Source organism: Sceloporus undulatus, chromosome 1 (genome assembly GCF_019175285.1).
Source record: "Sceloporus undulatus isolate JIND9_A2432 ecotype Alabama chromosome 1, SceUnd_v1.1, whole genome shotgun sequence".
In the NCBI taxonomy this organism is placed as follows: domain Eukaryota; kingdom Metazoa; phylum Chordata; class Lepidosauria; order Squamata; family Phrynosomatidae; genus Sceloporus; species Sceloporus undulatus.
This window is the reverse complement of record NC_056522.1, coordinates 34850768-34871467: the sequence shown is the minus strand read 5'-3', so window position 1 is coordinate 34871467 and position 20700 is coordinate 34850768. Positions and strand designations below refer to the sequence as shown.

Genomic DNA, 20700 nt, shown 5'->3' with positions numbered 1-20700 from the left:
ATTATTATTATTATTATTATTATTATTATTATTATTATTACTATATTGAAAACATGCAGGGGTAGTTGTGTTGGCCATTTAACAAATACAGTACAAACAAAAATCCATTGGTTGATACCTTTATTGGCCAACTGAATTGCACAATATATTTTGTTGCAAGCTTTCCATTCGAAGCTCCATGGGCTTCTTCATCAGGCAAGATGTTACAAACCGAACAAGAGAAAGAAAAAGCAATTGGAGATGTTAAATCAGATGCCTGCATGTTGTTTCAGTCCTAAACGTTACGCTGAGGAGGATATCTGCAACAACATGTAGGAAAAGAGATTCCAGCTCAACATCAGGAGGAACCTCCTGAGAGTAAGGGCTGTTCAACAGTGGAACACACTCCTTCCTTGGAGAATGGTGGTCTCCTTCTTTGGGGGTCTTTAAGCAGAGGCTGGATGGCCATCTGTCGGGATGCTTTGATTGAGAGTTCCTGCATGGCAGAAGGGGGTTGGATTGGGAGGCCCTTGGGTCTCTCCGATTCTATGATCCTATGCAGGCCTCTAATTGTTTTTTCTTTCTTTCTCCTGTTTGGTTTATCATTATTATTGTTATTATGGATGATTATGATGATTGTTTGTTTATTGTTATGGTTCATTATTATTAGGGATGATTATTATTATAGTTTATTATTATTGTTGTTGTTGTTATTATGTGGGAGGCCACCCACTGCTCCGCCTCAGGAAGCTAAATTTATTTATTTATGTATTTTTTATCCCGACTTTCTCCCAAGGTGGAACTCAAGGCGGCTAACAACATAGATAAAACACATTAAAACAACAATTAAACGCCTTGGGTCAACACTTTTGTCCCTTTCACACGTTCCCATGTCTCTGTTCCCGCACCCTCCCGCCACTGTGTCCCTCAGAGCCGCTGAGGCAAAAGAAGAAGCCGGTGCCGGGCGTATAAAGGGGACTCTGAGGTAAAAAACCGCTCTAGGGCCGTGTGCAAAACCGGGCCGAAACAGGGGCGGGGCCTAAACCTGGCCACGCCCCTCTCCCCTTTTCTCCATCCAAGCAACCACCTTTTGCCTCCTCCTCACTGGGAGGCGGGGCCAAAAAATAGACCGCGGAGCCTGATTGGGCGTCGCGCCTCCTGATTGCTCCCGTCCCTCCCAATCCGGTGCCGGGCGTAAAAGAGAGACTCTGAGGTAAAAAAAATCGTCGCCGGGTCGTGTGGAAAACCGGGCCGAAACAGGGGCGGGGCCTAAGCTTCCCCCGCCCACACTCTCTCTCTCTCTCTCTCCATCCATCCAAGCAACCACCTTTTGCCCCACTCCTCTCTGGGAGGCGGGGCCAAAAACCAGAACGCAGAGCCTGATTGGATGCGGCTCCTCCTGATCGCTTCCGTCCCTCCCAATCCGAGCCCGAGCTGAGCTTGGTCCAATGGGGAAGTAGGTGGAGGTGTGTGTGGGGGCGTGGCTTGCTCTTGGGCTCGCCTTCCCCAGGGGGCCAATGGGGCCAGGGCGGCGTCCCGGTTGCCGGGGCCGCAGCCAATGGGGTTGCGTTCTGTGGGCGGGGCCGGGGTTCGTGTGGAAAAGGAGTATTGAGGGGGTTCGGGTGCAAAGTTTAGTTTCAAACCGTCTGCAAAGGGAGAGGTTGCAGAGGAAGGGATAAGAAGGAAGGGAAGCAGGAGCGGCGTTTTTGAGTGGCATTCCCTTCCAGGCTGGGCATGGAGGGTCTAGGCGAGCCCCCGGCTTCGGCCCAGTCGTCGTCGCACCGCCACGGCGCCCGCCGCCGCCGCCGCCACGGCTGCCGCCGGGTGCGCTTGCTGTGCATGCTGGCGCTGACGTTCCTCTTCTTCGTGGTGGAGGTGGCGGTGAGCCGGGTGACGTCGTCGCTGGCCATGCTCTCGGACTCGTTCCACATGCTCTCGGACGTGATGGCGCTGGTGGTGGCGCTGGTGGCGGTGCGCTTCGCCCAGCGGACCCGCGCCACCAAGAAGAACACCTTCGGCTGGGTGCGGGCCGAGGTCATGGGCGCCCTGGTCAACGCCGTCTTCCTCACCGCCCTCTGCTTCACCATCTTCCTCGAGGCCGTCGAGCGCTTCACCGAGCCCCACGAGATCCAGCAGCCCCTGGTCGTCATCGGCGTCGGCGCCGCGGGGCTCCTGGTCAACCTCCTCGGACTCTGCCTCTTCCACCAACACGGAGGAGGAGGAGGGGGGGACAGGGAAGGGGACGGCGGGGGGCACGGCCACAGCCACGGCCTCAGGCACCGGGGCAAGGAGGCCAGGAAGCCCCACAAGGGAGAGGAGACCAACACCCTCGTCGACAACTTCGCCAGCTCCAACGGGGTCAGCCTGGAGAAGCTGGGTGAGCCCCGGAGGAAGGAGGGAGCAGGCAACACAGAAAGGGAGGGAGGGAGAGAGGGGTTGTGGTGGTGGGGGGCCTTCCAGTCAAGGAGTCAAAATCCTACAACAAACAATATATACAGCATGTGTGTGTCTTTAAGTCATTTCTGGAAAGGACTCAGAAGCCTACAACAAACTATACACATGTGCCTATGTGTGTGTGTCTTTGTTGTGTGCCTTCAAGTCAGTTCTGACTTGTGGCAACCCTAAGGTGACACTGTCATTGGCAGGTTTCCTCAGAAAGGGTTTGCCACGTTGCCACCCTCTCAGGCTGAGAGAGTGTGACTTGCCTAAGGGCACCCAGAGATCGTAGTCCCAACACTCAAACCACGACCCCACATTGGCTCCATTCCTGCCTGGAGTGAGGTAGCAGGGCCCAAGCTGGGTGGCCTCAGGGAAGTCACACTCTCTCAGCCTCAGAGGGTGGCAGTGACAACCCTGAAGAAAGTTACCAAGGAAACCCGGCACAAGTTCACCTTAGGGTCTGCCTATAAGTCGGAAAGTGCTCGAAGGCATTCAATAGATAGAATAGCAACCTCCCTCTGAGGAAACTCACCAAGAAAACCCAGCATAGGGTTGGTGCATAAGTCGGAAAGGACTAGAGAGCATTCAATAGACAGATAGATAGATGGAATGGCAACCTCCCTCTGAAGAAACTTGCCAAGAAAGTCCCATGATAGGTTTGCCTTAAGATCAGGCCGTAAGTCACAAAGGACTCAAGGGCATTTGATTGATAGATAGAATGGTAAACCTCCTCTGAAGAAACTTGCCAAGAAAACCCCAGCAGAGGTTCCCCATAGGGTCAGCCCATAAGTTGGAAAGCATACAACAATGTACATATATGTGTGTGTATTGTGTGCCTTCAAGTCATTTCTAACTTTCTCATGGGATTTTCTTGACAAGATTTGTTCAGAAGGGATTTGCCACATTGCCATCATCTGAGGCTGAGAGAGCGATTTACCAAAGGTCACCCAGTGGGTTTTCTTGGCCAAGCTGGGAGTCAAACCCTGGTCTCCAGAGTCTTAGTCCCAACACTTAAGCCACTGACTCCCTTCCTGCCCAAAATAAGGTAGCATGGCCCAAACCTTGGAGAAGTCATAGTCTCTCTGCCTCAGAGGGTGGCAATGGCAACCCTGAAGAAACTTGCCAAGGAAACCCTAGCATAGGGTCAGTCCATAAGTCGGAAAGGACTCGAGGGTATTCACTAGATGATGGATGGCTAGATAGATAGGCAACCTCCCTCTGAAGAAACCTACCAAGAAAACCCCATGATACAGTTGCCTTAAGATCAGTCAGAAAGGACTTGGGGGGCAAGATAGATAGATAACCTCCTTCTGAAGAAACTTGCCAAGGAAACCCCAGCATAGGTTTGCCTTAGAGTTAGGCCATAAGTCAGAAGGGACGTGAGAGCATACAGTCCAACTCCTTGCCATATAGGAATACTTAATCAAAGCACTGCCTAACAGATAGCCATCCAGCCTCTGTTTAAAAACCTCCAAAGGAGGAGACTCCACCACCCTCTGAGGGAATGTATGCCATTGTTGAACAGCTCTTCGCTTCAGGAAGTTCTTCCTAGAGTTTAGCTGGGCTTTTGCTATAATTTGGTTAAGTGAACATTGTTCTCTTGTCAAGTGTTTTTATTCCATCCATTTCATTGGGTCAGTTTGGTTCAGGCACTAGGAGAGTGGCCCTTGGTTTCAGTTTGCTTAATATATGGTAAGGAAATGGCATACTAAGCACCTCCACTCTTTGTTGTTGTTGTGTGCCTTCAGGTATTTCCTACTTATGGGGAACCTATCACAGGGTTTTCTAGCAAGTGTCTGTAGAGGGGTTTTGCAATTGCCATCCTCTGAGGCTGAGAGAGTGTGACTTGCTCAGGGTCATCCATGGGTTTCCATGGCTGAGCTAGGACTCAGATCCTGATCTCCAGAGCTGTAGTCCAGCACTCAGAGGATTACATCATGCTGGTTCACCCTCCATTGACTCTTTGTACCCTCTGGATGGGGTATCTTAACAGATCTGCCTTTGACTTGAGGTTGTGCCATGCTATCCCCAATTTGCTCTCCTGGGCAACCCCCTACCATGGTTACTTCTACCACCTGTTGTATGTCCTAGCTCACAATTGAAGCAGCTTTGCTGTATATGGTGCCCTGGGAGACAGCCCCCTCAGTTGATTAGTGCAGTGAGCTACTCCTGACACACAGTGAATTCTGTGACCACAAGTTGTTACAAACTGTCTTTTTGGAAAAGGGAAAGAAAACTGAAAGCTGCTATTCAGGCCTTGGTTATCAAATTGTCTTGTGAGGAGCCCAGAGGCTTCTCAGTGGTAAGACCCACAATTTTGATGACTTCTCATGGGAGACATCTGAGTGAAGTGTGTAGCAACAGGAACTTGTGTGTTCCAGGATAATCCTTTCAGTCAAAGTGGGGAATATGTTTGGGTCATGTTTTCTTTAATTTGTAGGACATGCACCAAAAGTCTTGTGTGGTAGTCTGCTTCCATAGCTGACAAATAGAAGTTCCTTAGCAAACATCTTGGGAAAGAATTGCTGAAAAGAGGTTAGAAAAACACTAGTGTAATCCCTTTACTTACATTATCTTGAAGGTCACCAGCAAAGATGATGGCAAAATAATTTATGAATCTCTTGGAGGCCAGGAAGGGGCAACATGTGATCCATCAGCCTAAACAGCATAGGTAATAAGTGAGGGATGCTGGAAACAAAGACTACACATTGCCCACCCTGTTGAAGGTACCCTATACAACAGGCAGACTCTGCTCTTATGACATATAACAGGATACTTCCATGTAATTCAGCAGAACAAGTATAGGCACTGCGGGTTGTTTTCTGCTTTTTACCTGAAATCTGGTGTCCTTACAGAGCTAAATGAACCCAGCGGCATGCCTGCTCTACTCTCTGCTGAATGTCTGTTGTAACAGTTACAATAGTAGCTGTACAGGTAACAGGACGTATAGTCCATGTTTACAACTTTGACTTTTACGGATTTGATTTGGAGGATCTAGAAGTTACTAGAGAGAACACTTCTTTAAGCATTTGTAGGTCCTGCAGTGTGATTCTGTGGTCAACGTCTTAGCAATTCCTAGAGAAGTCTCTCAGGTAAAAATTATCCACAGATGACAACCATCATGAAGTTGGATCTGGGATACTGTATTCTGTGGAAAGGCAATCTCCTTCTCTTCAAAGAAGTTACACAGAAGTTAAGGTCATTATTTTTTATTGGTTGCATGACTTACACAATGTTTACAAATTTGAAATATTTGAGGAGCCATATTTATAATTGAACACTAAGGACCTGCACAGTTTTCTGGGCTCATATGAAAATAAAAAAGCTAAGTAGTACAAGTACCTATTGTTCTGCTAAACTACCTGCACTCCTTGCTTCTCTTCCGTATATCTGTATAACTCTATTGTCATTTGAGCCTTTGTTTCCCGGTCAGCAGATTTTTTTTAAAATCAAAGGTGAGCATATCTGAACAGCCATCTCTTAATTTCAGCCACTGGAACACATAATTGGTTGTTCAGGTATTAGGCACACCTCAGATGAAGGACTTATTCTCTGCAGTAGAAACACATCTCAATCTATGATACTATCCATTGTTCATACAGTTGTAATTTATGCCAGTGAATTTGATTTATTTCATATTGTAATGTGTAACCAGAGTGCTGGGAACATGGTTGTGTGTATTTTGCTAGCCAGTAGAGACTGAGCATCAGCTAATTCAGAGGGAAAGGCCTTTGATTGAGAGAAGAGGGCCAACTTCTCCCCTTTTCTTGAAATAACTGGCCAGTGCATTCATTTGCCATAGCCACTGTAGCATCTAGGTAGCCAGTTGTTGTTTCTCAAGAGCTGGAACCTCCAGCTGCTAGTCTGCACAACAGAAAATTCAGTAACTGTTAACAGGATATGTAGTTACGTTCTCTCCAGAGATCTAAAGGTGTTCAGGTTTAAATATAGGTTGTGCTAATTTTTTCTGAGTCTTTGTTTGCTTATGTTTGGCCCCATACAGACAGGCCAAAATAAAGCTGCTTTGGGTCTCTTTAGAAGTATGTTGTTTAAATGATGCACGCGTCCTAAGAATCCGGAAGCTGTGCTAAAGCTGCGCTCCAGTCCTTAGGACAGAATCGTGGCTTTGGCGCGGCTTACGGACACTTAGGATGCATGCATCATTTAAAACAGCATACCTCCATAAGTGACCTGAAGCAGCTTTATTTTGGCCTGTCTGTATGGGGCCTTGATATCCTCTTTCAGATGTGAGCAAATAAATAAAAAAATAGATTCATTTAAAACTTATTCTGTATATAGGAAGGATTTTGGCAATCCAAAGATAGGAAGAATCCCATTGTTAAAAATATTGCTACATGATTTCATAATAATAAATAATAATAATAAAATTTATTTATAACCCGCCTCTCTACAAAATGCAATCGGGGCGGCTTACAAGATTAAAATATACAATCCGAACCTTCAACCCACCCCCACCCCCCCAAAAATACAATTAAACAAGGTAGAATTTAAAAGATAAAACATACTTTCATGCAAAAATGGCACACCAAGTCTTTCTGCAACCACATTGTTTGTCAAAATACTTGCATATATCTGTTAACCTTGCTGACTCTGACTTGAATTTACAAAGTACAAATGGGAAGGAACTAAGCTTGTCCTGACAATAATTTGAGGTAATGGCAAAATGTCTCTGAACAAATCTTACCAAGAAAATCCTGTGATAGGGTCGCCATAAGTCAGAAATGATCCAAAGACACGCAACAGGAACAAATAACAAATCCAGTTGATGCAATGTTGGTTGCATTGGTGCTACAGAAATAATGCAGTTTGACCCCACTTTAACAGCCATGCCTCAAAGCTATGGAATTTTGAAATTTGTAGTTTTGTGAGGTATCTAGCTGCCTCTTTCAGGGAGCTCTGGTGCCATGACCAAAGTACAAATCCCAGGATTCCATAGCATTGAGCCAAAGCAGTTAAAGAAGTGCCAAACTGCATTATTTCTTCAGTGCAGATGCAGCTGTTGTCATCATAACTGACCCATCCATCCAGGCTAACCCATTCAGTTTAATGCTTAGTGCAAAATTAGGAAAGGGGGCTCACTTGGTAGTGAGGCCAAGGCTTGAAAGTTTTTGACTTAAATGTTGGTCATCTTTACCAATACATCTGTGAACACTCCTCAGCCTAATGTTTCTGTGTAGCTGGTGTTTTTTCCAGCACCCACAAACTTAATTCATGATCTCTTTTTTGAGGATGCCACCACTTGCATTTGTAAAACTCATTATAAAGGTGGAGTTTAACTTGGTGAAACAAATGTGGGAGTTGGGATGGTTCAAGTTCTACCGGTTACGTTGGTGAAACCACTGGGCAAGTAGCATTTAACTGACAGTGGATATCTGCACATTAAATATCCCAACCCCCTTTTATATAGTTCACAAAAAGAAGAGTCTCTTTATATAAAGTCTTGGTTAACAAGCCCTTTCCCAGTGTGAGAACTGTTGCTCATATGAAGAAGTTACATTGCTGTTTCTCAAAACTAATTATTGGTTGTGTGCCACAAACTCTGCATTGCATCCAGAATTTGCCTCTCATGCATGGAAGGGCTCATCTAGAAAGGTACTCCTGTTTGCAGAAGGGGAGATGTTTATTGATTTTCCCTCTTCTTCCAGCTTTGTATATCCCCCAGCTACTCCAGAAGATTGAAGGGCCCTCTATAATAGAAAGGGGAATGATATTGGATCTTCAGGGGAAGAGGGAACCAGCAAAATAATTTCCCCATCTCTTGGCAACCTTCTGAGTAGGGCTGGGCTCAAAAGATGCCACTACCCTTGGAAGCAAAGTAGGAATCCACCTCTAATAGGGGTTCAAAATTAAGAGAATATTTAGGGGTTGTGAAGGTGGATTCGTGTGTGTGCACTTTTTAAAAAAATGCAATTCAAAGTAATACTAGTATGAAACAGTACAGTAGCTGTTTTGACTTCATGCCTTTCTGTCATTTTGATACCCCCCCTTGCTTTCCTGCAGTGTGGTCACACATAAGCTGCTGTAGAGGCTTGTTTGCAGTAATGAACTTTGACTTGTGTGGTGTGAGGAGTGAAACCTGGATTATTTTTTTAAAAACTGCCATGTCTCAATTCTCCTTCCCAGTTCTTGCATCACTCACTTCCTTGCTTTTGTTACTCCTCCCTCTTGTTTCTATGCATTTAATTATTAAGATTTTAGCATCACATCAGTTAACGCAAGAAAGCACAGGAGAACTAAGGTAGTATTTTGGCTCAGAAATTAGCTGTGGCCCTAGAAGTCCATATTTAAGATCTTGCTTGTGCTATATAAACAAGCCTCTTCCTTTGTAGCATAGACCATTAATTCTCCTATAATAGTGACCTACTTTTACAGAGTTACTGTAAGGGATACTGAACATGACATTACTTGAATATTCTCAAATGTTGATCTTTAGTAGGTCAGAGTCATACATATACCCAACATGGTAGGAGGAAAGCTAGCAACAATGCAACCCCTTTGTTGCTGTTAACCCCCTCTTTTAAGATGGAAATCAAGGGGAAAAAGATACGTGTATAGTAAGAACATTACAAGTTGCTGTCAATCAGAAACAGCTGAAATCTGCTCTGTAGCCTTTGAAAAACCACTGATCTGGATGCTCTTAGAAGTCAGTGCTTGGTGATACAGCATAGGTAGGATGTATATACTAATGAGGTGAATATTATACAGAGAGTGTTGGTTTCCTTTGTTGCTGTCCTCTAAATATTGCTAGCAGTTGGCTGAGCCATCTACCAGGGTTTAACAGTGTTCTTGTCTTTGTAGGTGATGCATCAAAAGAAAGCCAAATGGAACTACAGCCAAATGGGAATATTAGCAACCATTCCTCTCTCGATATGGAGGTTGATGAAGACACTAGTGCTCAACTCAACATGCGTGGAGTATTTCTTCATGTCCTTGGAGATGCTTTGGGTTCAGTAATTGTAGTAGTGAATGCCTTAGTATTTTACTCATATTGGACTCCATGCCCTAAGGATGGGCCTTGCATTAATCTTTGTATCAATGACCATTGTGCAGAAAACATTACTCAGATGTCTGCCCGAATGAATGCAACCGAATTAGAGAAAATTCCTATAGCTGGTCCCTGCTGGGTTCTATATTTAGATCCTGCACTGTGTCTGATAATGGTTTGCATTCTGCTGTACACAACTTATCCACTGCTTAAAGAATCTGCCCTCATCCTTTTGCAAACTGTTCCGAAGCAAATTGATATTCGTTCTTTAAACGAGAAACTCCGCAAACTGGAAGAAGTTGAAGCGGTCCATGAATTGCATGTATGGCAGCTAGCAGGAAGCAGGATCATTGGCACTGCTCATATAAAATGTAAGGATCCAGAAACATATATGAAAGTGGCAAAGGATATTAAGGAAATTTTTCACGATGAAGGGATACATGCGACCACCATTCAGCCAGAATTTGCCATTGTGGACTCAGATGTGGGTTTTGAGGCTGTGGGAAAATGTGAACTTCCCTGCAGAACCCAATGTGCTCTGAAGCAGTGTTGTGGGACTGCTGAAAAGACTACTGCAAAGAAGACAGAAAAGTCCCCATCAATTAGTATTTCTTGCTCGGAAATAGTGATTGACTCTCCACATCACAAAACCAGGAGGACTAAATCAGAGTGCATTCCTGTTGTAAAGCTAGAAGCAGGGTCTGACCCTAACAAACAATTTGAATCATCTTTGTAATTCCCAAATTTGTGCCGAATGAAGTCTGGGTTCAGCCGCAGGTTGGGTGTGAGAAGACAGACTAGCATTAAAGACATAAGTTGCAAAATAATGTAATTGCTGAAGTTCCTGTTCTTGTCACAAAACTTAAATCTAGGCTATTTGCTGGAAAGAACTTTGTAGTGCCGTCCTTACACAACGTGTGCTTGTGTTAACGTTTAGTTGAATAGCACAGAAAATTTTGCCGATGCTGCAATAACTCTGCAGAGCCACTTTTAGTTAAGTTTAAAATTAAAATGGCATCCAATAGTCCCCTTCTCCCTTGAACTTGGAAGTCATTCTGTTTTAGGGGTCTTAATATGATTGCTCTTTTTGCTGTGTGTGTGTGTGTGTGTTGTCTCAATATTTTACAAACCATAAGAAGAAGAAACCAAAGTTGACAGAATTGTTTAATGAGGAAATTTAGACTTTCTTCTTAAATGCAAAAGTGAATGCTATTTTGAGTAGATATACTGTGTAGCATTAGTGGTAGCATCCCAAAACACATCCAGTACTTGTTGACCAAAAATCAACAAAAAAATTGCAATCTTGTTTGTTTTTAGGCCTGTGATGTAATGAAAACTGGCTGCTTTGAAAATAGGAATTGTGAAGAAATACCTGCATATTTCTTTTGGGCTGTAAGATTAAATTCTCAGATGGATGCTGGACACACTTTTTAGGGGCTTATTAATTGTTGTGCCCCCTCTCTTCTGTATAACCCTTTTCTTTTAAACAACTTTTGTTGTTGCATATATAATTACAGTTTAATAGAACTCAAATAGTAATTCTGAGAGTAGCAAACCAAATTTGGTCTCTGTTCTGGAAGTGTTCTCTGGCTTGGTGGAATGGATGGTTTACTACTGGCTGAAATACATCTAGCCTTAAGGTTGTTGTTTTTTAAAAAAAAAAATCCTAAGAGAAATTTGGCAGATAGAACTATTCAGTGTATATGGCTTAAATATTAATATATTTCAAAGTATTTATATTTGATTCTGAGCCATTTTGCCCTTTCAGTAAAGCAAAGGGCAGTTGAAATGCTTCATATGTAACAAAAACAGGCAGCTGCCTCTGGAGCAAGTGGGCTGACCTGAGTGTCACAGTAAAACTGTCCATTTTTCATCATGGGAATGAGCTGTGGCAAGCCTTGCCTTGCATTCTTCCTTCAATCAAATGATGAATATGAGGTCAAAAGCTTTTTGTTTTTTTAAAAAATATTTTCTGTCCAGACTGTATTGTGATTAATTTTTCCTCTGACCTGGTTGAAACAAACCAGCTTCATAATCCATGCTTTGAAGTTGATGTATGTCCAACCAAACCTACTTAAAATGAATCATGGTTTGTTAGGTTCAGATGAAACAAGCCCCTGTGGTGAAAGAAAAAAGGAAGCAGAAGCATCTAGTCTTATCATTGCATTGAGGGAGCAGAGGGAGAGTAGTTAACCATGGTTGTAGTGAGATGTCCAAACTGGACTTTTTCTTCTACAACAGCTTGAAAACATGTTATGGGGCCAAATTCTAGCCTAGTTCAATCGTGTCACATGCATTAGATTGCAATGATGCCAAGTTGTGTTTAGTAAATGAAAGGGAAGGAGAATGTGGTTTCTCATTGTTAATAGTACTTGCTGTATACATTTATGTATACCACTTGCCCAGACATCTTTAAAATCAAAGAACTTTGATTATTGGGACCAACCCAGTGTTGAATGCAAGGATGCTTGGTGAAGTTTTTCAGAATCGTGTAGCTGGACTTCATCTTCATCTCACTTTTCTTTGTTAAAAAAGACCAGTGTAAACACCTGATTGTGGTGGCTTGAATGTTAATAGATTTCTGAAAGCCCAGATTGGAAGGTTTTATAGGAAATCAAAACATTATTCCAGCGGTGTGCACAGTCACTTAGTACCAAGGGCTTTCAGAGAAACAGAGACCCTTGATCAACTTCAGGAATTTATTTGCTCCTGTACTTCTAGAAGTTACCTTGCATTGTTTAAATGCAGATTCTTTGATAACAAATGCCTCGGTCAGTAGAAATAGAGATTTGTTTCCCCCTTCTAAAAATGCAAAAGAAAACTAATCTGCACTTCTCTTTATTACCATGAAAGGTAAGGGGGGGAAAGTGAATCAATGAGCAGTGGATGTTATGCCCCCTACACCACTAGTGTTGCATCCAGACTTGATTTCTGCAATACAAGCCTACAGTTAGTATGAAGTGTGATAAACTGTACTTGTAAAATGATCAAGTATAGTTGACAATGCCTTTTGGGGTCCTTTTATTATAAAGGTCACCACTTAGTTAATACCCCATTTGTCTGCCACAGAATAGCCCTGCTGTACAATTCTCATGCAGTTATATTTTAACTGAACAATGCAGTAGTTTTTAAAGTCTCAGCTACTTTTCTGTCTTGTGGGAAAAGCTAGACTGGCACAGTTGGACCATTAGGATTGGACTGACAAGTATAAATGGACAGGCCAAAAAGGCTACTTCTGTATATTTGAGGACTTAATGCCAGGGCTTGTCAACATTTGGAAGGATGAACTAGCTCCCTTTTTAAAGTGTGTCTTCTGTGTCCTATATGACATACTTGACCAAGACATTCTCATCTTTTACCCTGTCTAATAGCTAATGGGGCGCTTTCTTTATCTGTTTTTTTTAGGGGGGAGGGGGTGCCTATTTAGAAATATTGTAATTGCTTTCCTTTTTTCAAACTTGGTGCATCTCTCTAAAGCACAAATGTCAGGTCTCATTTTGAGTGTGCACTGCAGTGATAAGGGAGAAAAGCAGTTAACTATGCCAGGTGTAATCCTGATTTTCTTTGTTATGCAGCAGCTTGCTTTTATGGCAAAATATGTTGCATACATTTCTTTCCTCTTTCTAAACCAAGTATGGTTTTGGAAATGTCAACTAGTTAAATTTTTGTGTATGTTTGGAACAAAATGGAACACCTTGAATAACTCCAACTTCAGGAGGCATTTTTTTGGTACTTGATGTCAGGAATATTGACACCAGTTTTGCAGTCCCTCATATAAGCTAAACATTGTCTTTTTCTCCTCAGCCACCAGTGTTGTTGAGGAGGGTATTCCATTCAGAACAGATGTAATGATCACAGACTCATTACATGTCTCAGTGTGTACATTTGTGTTGAATTGCTATAATGGGCATGAGTTGGAGATGTGAATTCGTTTCGCAGCAAAAGCTGTGCCTCAGGCTTTCTTGGAAACTGCAGTAAATACAGAACAAAGAAACATGCATGGCATCATCTCCCAAATTCTATGTTTCACTGTTCACACAGCTGAACAAATACAGACCTTGTAAAAGTTACTTTTTTGGAGTATAGTTCCCAGAATTTTGGAGCTATAGTGCAAAAAAGTAATATTTCCATGCTCTGACAAGAGCTTCATCCCAATGTAAAGCAGCCCCAAAAGACATTTAAATGACTAGATACTTAAGGACCCAGCTGATGGTTGCATTAGTCAAGTGTGTACAGCTGACCCAAGAATGAAAAAAAAATCTTCATAGAGCAAAACTGAGTATTTTTAAAAATGTCACCTAAAGTTCTGGAGAATGTTTCAAAACCACTAACTGCTCTAGAAGCAAGTAGTGCTCAGGATGTCTTTGCTAAGGGGCACTTTCCCCTTTCCTAGGCTGTAGCTCTTGCTATATGCAAATAAAGTTGTAGCTCAAAGCCTTTAAGATCAAACCATGATGGTGCAGACATAGACTCCATTCAGTTAATGGGAAACGTATTTGTTTTGAATTTGTTTTGAATGCACTTTCTGACTTTCTCATTGACTGCAAGGAGGAAGGAAGTACTTTAACACAACATCCCCTACTTTTTGACTCGTTAAGAAAAGAGTATTACATATTTAAGGGTATTAAGTACAATATTTAAATATGCTGCTTTAATTTCATAACAGCATCAATGTAGCCTTCTGGGACTCTGGCTTATGTTTACAGAACAATTATTGAATATTACAATAATTATTCTATTTTGGTTCTATTTGGCACCATCTTTTCAGCTCTTGATGGACTGAAAGGTACTAATGCTTCATGTGCCTGAAATGCATATTTGATTTTTATTTTTATTTGTAAGCCGAATGCAGCCTTACTTATAACAGGAGCTTTCATTTCTTTGTGTGATCTTGGGTTTGTGTCTTTAAATTGCCTGTGTTTAAGAACACTTCCATGTCTTACAAATGTGTGGGCCTGTTTCTTCCCACCCCACTTGTATGTATGTATGTATTTAAGTGTTCTTGAGCTTAGTCTCCAAACCCATCTGCTTTGTGGTAGCTAAGAGGCATCTCCTCTTGCATTATAAGGGTTGTGTTTGAGACCAATGTTTTGGGGACATAATAGGCATATCTGTATCAGGTCACATCGTACCAGTGACAATGGGCTTCTGTTAAACCAGTGATGCTACTGTGTTTCTTTACATATAAACTAAAGACTGAGAAGGAAATAAATGTTGCTATATAAACTATAAAACATGGAATGGCACTTTTTTTTTCTCTTCCCTTCATTTATTGAAATGACTTTAGAGGCCATTTCACATGTGGGATGATGAAGAATTTGAGTAAATAAGTTTTCAGATAACAGTGTTAGTTAATAAAAGTTTCAGTGTATCAACATTATTTCAAAACACCAATCCAACTATAGGACTAACATTTGTAGAAGTGACTTTTGTGCTCATATCCTTGTTTAGGTAAAGAATTACATTCACTGTATGGCCTAATTTACCTGCTAAGTCCAGTCCAAAAAATGAGAAGCTAGATTGTCTCTTCCCATTCTTCCTTCCTAACCTTAAACAGGTAAATCAAGGTTATATACCACATAGTCTGTTGCACGCACATGCGTAGAGTGAATGTTATGCTTGTTGCAGGAGCATGACCCATTCATTTATATCCTGCCTTTCTCAGTGTGGGGCCCAAAATAACCTTTTTGCCTAAAGGGCCCTTGAATGCCATATTTTAATACATTATATAGCAAGTGTACCAAATATGTTGGAGTGGAGATACAATGCATTCATCACTAATCTTTTCAGGGAAAGCAACAAGTAATTTTCTTCCTATTGTGAGAAAGATTTTGCAAACAGTACAGTTTTTGATGTCTACTCACAGTTTGGGACTTATTCCATGGAAAATTTGCATGTTATTGTTTTGTACCCAAAACAGCCATTTTTTGTAAAAGAACAGCTTTTTCTGCAAAGAAAAAGTTGTTTCCTGTGCCCAAAAACTTATTTTTGGTGCAAATCAATTACATCCAAATTTTGTGTGGAATGTTTCCAATTGCAGCATTAAGCAGGAAACAACTTTTTCTGGGCAGAAAATATTTGCATGGAAATAATCATTTTCTGCACAGAAAGTTTTTTCTGCACAAAGGAACCATGTCTAGGATTCTTCTGGATTTCTCAATACTTGAAAAACATGATTTTTTTTAAAAAAAATCATTTTTTGGAATCTTTTTGAATATTTTTTTCTGTTCCTAAATTGTATTGTAGAGGCATTACTCAGAATCTGTGGTAGCAAAGTTGAACCATTAAAAAGATCTACGGTGTACAATAGGGCAATAATTTTATTAGGACTAAATATGATAGACTTTTCATGTTCCTTATAGTCTTTCATCATGATTTTAAAAAAAAAGGGGGGGGGGAAGGGAAATGGTTTGATATTAAAGGTACAAGGTTGCTGGTGTTATAATAGTTTAAGGATCAAACTAGATGTGACCTTAAACATCTCTCAAAAGGGAGCATGATTTTTTTTTTTCCGCACTGAAGTCTTGATGAAACCTGAGAGCTCCTCTCACCACTTCAAATCTAAGGGAAATTATTTTACAGGGCAAATAGCTGCTTCATTGGGACTATAACAAGGAGAGAAAGAGTTCACCCTGCTCCCATAACTTACATGAAAATGTTCACAAGTTGGCCATTGACAATACAAAATGGTATTTCAAGAGACACATTTATCCCTTAGACAGAGACCATGTGCTTGTGGATTTCATATAATTTGGCAGGTGGTGTAGATTATATTCAGAGGCAATTGCCAAGAAAACTCTTGTGATAAATCAGAGTTGACTTGAAGGCACATAGCAACAAAAGAAATAACTAAATTCCAAAACAGGGATGATTATATAATAAAACAGGCAGATTCAATAGGTAAGATGTTAGATAAATTCACCTCAGGAAGTCCACTTTTGCAAGGTGTATCACACTTCAGATTATAACAAGTGTGTTGGAATAAGGACAATTGTGATATTTCATACAAAAGACACAAGTTCCTTTGTTGCTGTGTGCCTACTAGTCATTTCTGATTTATGGCAGCCTTAAGGTGTATATGGTTATTTCTTACCAAGATTTGTTTGGGGGAGGTGTGCCATAGGCTTCCTCTGAGGCTGAAAGCATATGACTTGCCCAACTTCACCCAATGGGTTCCTTGCAAGGTTGAAAAAAACCCTTAAAACATGATTAGTAGTAGGATTTTATGAGAAATGCCGAAGACTAATTTTAGGTTGTAAAACGTCAATTGGCGTTAAACAGGTAACACAATTCGTCTGTAGTTAAAGTGGAAATAAGCTGAAAAGTGTCAATGTTTCAACTAATTGGGGGTGGGTGGGATTGTTGTAAAACTTGTTATATACTGTACAGTAGTAAAGAAAGGAGTCCATAACTCTGTCTTTCCAAAAACAATGTCTTCAAGATGTTTTGAACCATAACTGAACAAGTCTCATCATCCCTGACTATTGGCCATACAGCTGGTGCGGTTGGAAATACAGTGGTGCCTCGGGTTACGAAATTAATTCGTTCCGCGGCTAATTTCGTAACCCGAAAAACCTTCGTAAGCCGAATGCCATAGGCGCTAATGGGGAAAAAAGCCGCGGCTCTGCCGCGGCTCCATTTAAAACAGCGCCGGAGTTTTTTCGTAACCCGAAAAAACTTTCGTAACCCGAAACAATAAATCCCTATGGGATTTATTCGTATCCCGAGGTACCACTGTATGTGAATGGCATCAAGTTGGGGTTACCTTAAACATTTGTTGCTCATGAATGGAATAAAATGAAGCTGCTCTTAAAGCAAGCTAATGCAAAGCTAATTGGAACTCAGTTTTTGTCCAAGCAAAAATAAAGACTTGGGCAACTCAAAAGAAAAAGGTTAATAAAAATGCTACTACACAAATTAACATACTTTAAAGGGTCAACAAAGGAAGCTAACCAGGGAAGCCAAAAGTCCTACAAAGTATGGATCAAGCAGTTGGCTAGATGAAAAACCAGGAGACTCACAACTGAGTGCGGATGATCCGAACTACATCTTTTGATAAAAATAGGGAATTCAGTGCATTCTGTTTAGTCCCAAAGGTTTCTTTCCCCAAATGGCTATAGTCTTGCCTTAGATAAGTTTTCCAAACATTATCTAGCCCAAGCCAGGGAACAGAATATTCATCTGCATATGGGTGGTTGACCCTGACTTGATTTCATTTTTTGGTAACATGCTTCAGTGCAATCTTTATTATTGTATAGTTAATATCAAAAGGAACCACATCCCATCTGCTCTTGGATGGTGAGCAGGGTCACCCCATATTAGTACTTGGACGTTAGACCACCAATGAAGACCAGGTGCTGTAGGCTACATTTCAGAGAGCAACCGCTGAGTATTCCTTGCCTCAGAAAACCCTATGAAATTCATGGGGGCTCCATATGCTGATAAGGCAACTTGAAGGCACACACATGCTCATACATTACAGAACTGGCACCTGCATCTTGAGCAGCAGTCTGGCCAACATGCTTTGTCCATGCCTTCTTAAATTAAAATACATGCATTATATTAACAAAGTTTTTACTGTGACACACACACACACGTGTGTGTGTGTGTGTGTGTATTAACCTAAGCATCTGTATCATTTTACCAAACATGTAGATTCTAACTTCATTATTGAGAATCTGAAGATTATTCAGATGCTAGAACCATTTGCTACTATGATTCCCCCCACCCCCACTTGCATAAGAAGCAACCTATGAAATCCATTAAGATTTCAAGAAATTATGAATACTACAAATCTTGGAATGTCCTGGCCGGTTCTGAAAATAAATCCTATTTTAATTGGGAGTTTTCACAATAGACTATGGCGACTGAACATCTGCTGAACTAGGCCAATGGAACCAAAGATACTTTTGATTTGTACTTTCTCAATAGCGCTTGTTCCTTGCTGTAATTCAACAAATTTCTGGAATGGGAAATAGTTGTAAAGATAGTTACAGCCTACTTTGTTTCTTTCTGTGTTTCTTTTTCATTTGATTTGAGTTTTTCCTACAGGATGTCTTTCAAAAATGAGATTTTTCCCTTCCTGCTTCAGCATAGACTTTTCTTTTTTCCTACCTCAGAATTCTTCTAGCTCTGCTGCATGCACCCACTGCTCTTACTCAGTGGGATTTATTAAACTATGAGAACAGGATCTAACACATTTTGCTGCTTGTGACAAAGAAAAAGATGGCATTTCTCACTCATCATACAGAAGCAAACTGGACTGGTACAGTTGGCAGTCGGTATCTGTGAGGGATCTGTTCCTGAACCCCATTCCATGGATACCAAAATCCTCGGATACATGCTGTCGCACCATCATTGGGGACAATGGAACTTCAATGGTGGTGTGTATGTGGTCGTGCCACCATTAAGGACAGCCCCTGTTGTCTCCATGCATGCAGCTGTGCTGCCATTAGGGATAATGGGGCTCGTCTTTAGTGATGGTGCAGCTATGTGCATGTGCAACAATTGAGGACAACACGGGTATGCCGTCCGCAGATGGTTGAATCTGAATATTGTTTCAACGCTAGCAAAGTGATATTGTCCTCCGCCATGCCTGAAGGCAGTAGGCCATCACAGGAGGCTGCAAGATAGGCCTGGGGGTGCACACATCTCTGTCCCCTAGACAGGGGAGTGGCCAGCCACCAGCATCCCCCAGCATCTGCCCCCTGAGGTGGTTGTCTCACTCTGCTGCCCCCCAGTGAGAATAAATCTCTATCAGGAAATACATTTCACATTAAGCACAGGCAAAGCCACAGATTTGTGCTAACCAAAGGATTTCTACGTTCAAGAAATACCAGATGTTGGTGTAGCAGAAACCTTTTTTTCCCTTACCATGTAATTTTTCATTAGCTTTGTACAAATTCTTTTCATTTTATTTTGTTCCTATTTGTAGGTGTAAAATAGCACAGTCCAGTGTACTCAGCATTTCTATAGTGTTCTCAGCATTCCCTTTCCCATTGTGTGGTATGTGTATGCATGGTTTCTGTGTATACCTTTATTATTCTTGCATTGTGACATCAATGATGCAATAGTAACACAAGGGAGGTACTGTAGAGCTGGAAGAGCTGGGCTCCTCAGTTTGTATGTGGCAAAAGGGAGGCAATTGAGGAACATAGAATGGAAATTTGTTAATATTCTGCACAATGTAGAAAACATGGATAGGATAATGGCAATATCAAACCTCCTCTGAAGAAACATGCCAAAAAACAAAACATGATAGAATCACCATAAGTCAGAAACAACTTGAAGGCACACAACAACAAAAATCTTGCCCCTTTCTTACATTCTAGTACTACTTATGCTAGAATGTGATGAAGGATTCAGGACAGATAAAAGGAAGTACTTCCTCACAGTGCATAATATGGTCAATGTGGACTGTTTTGTAAAGAGACTGGACAAATCTATGAATAATAACTAGGCGTGTAGTGGGGAAGGACACAAAATAAGAGCTTTGCCTCCCAAATAAAAGTTACTCCCCTCGATGAAATTTTCCTTCAATTCCCATATTACTAACATTTGAGACAGAGATACTGAAAACTGTTTACATCTAGCACTCTTATATTTACTGTGTTTGCACTCCCTTGGCATCTCTGCCTTCCACCTTTCTTTGGATGCCTAAAATGTATTTCTAAATGCTCAACTGAAGTTTTAAGTTACTTTGTTTTGTGCCTTCAAGTGGTTTCCAACTTATGATGACCCTCAGGCAAACCTATCACAGAGTTTTCTTGGCAAGATTTGTTCAGAGGAGGTTTGCCATTGCCTTCCTCTGAGGCTGAGAGAGTATGACTTGCCCAAGATCACTCAGTGGGTTTACATGGCTAAGGCAGGATTCAGACTTTGGTCTTCAGAGTCCTACCCAACTCTCAAACCACTACACCACATTGACTCTCATTTTAAGTTACTACAATGCTAGAAATTTGAGGACTGAAGGGAAATTTCATTTAGGGTCAGAATTCTTATTGGAAGGGCAACACTATCATTTTGCCCCACCAGAATGTAAGGCTATCAATGGCTACTAAGCATGATGGCCATGTGTCCTGTCATATATATTTCAGTTGCAGATGAATGTTATTTTGCAAAGTTATGAGCTGTGCACGCACACACAGTTTTGAAACTTGAAAAAACCCCAAAATGGACTGTTGCTGTAGAATCATTCTATCAGCTAAGCATACTTCTTATAGTATGAAAGGAGGTGTATATGGCTCTCTTCCTCCCCACTTTCTCTCATGAGAACT

General features: G+C 41.6%; 1 protein-coding gene across 1 annotated transcript; it reads left to right on the top strand.

The window, feature by feature from the left end:
- The first annotated feature begins 1603 nt into the window (after window positions 1–1603).
- Window positions 1604–14658, top strand: SLC30A1 (solute carrier family 30 member 1). The gene is made up of 2 exons (XM_042472492.1): window positions 1604–2356; window positions 9238–14658. The coding sequence occupies exons 1-2, from the start codon at window positions 1714–1716 to the stop codon at window positions 10158–10160; spliced, it is 1566 nt and encodes a 521-aa protein (XP_042328426.1). The 5' UTR covers window positions 1604–1713; the 3' UTR covers window positions 10161–14658.
- Window positions 14659–20700: the final 6042 nt, after the last annotated feature.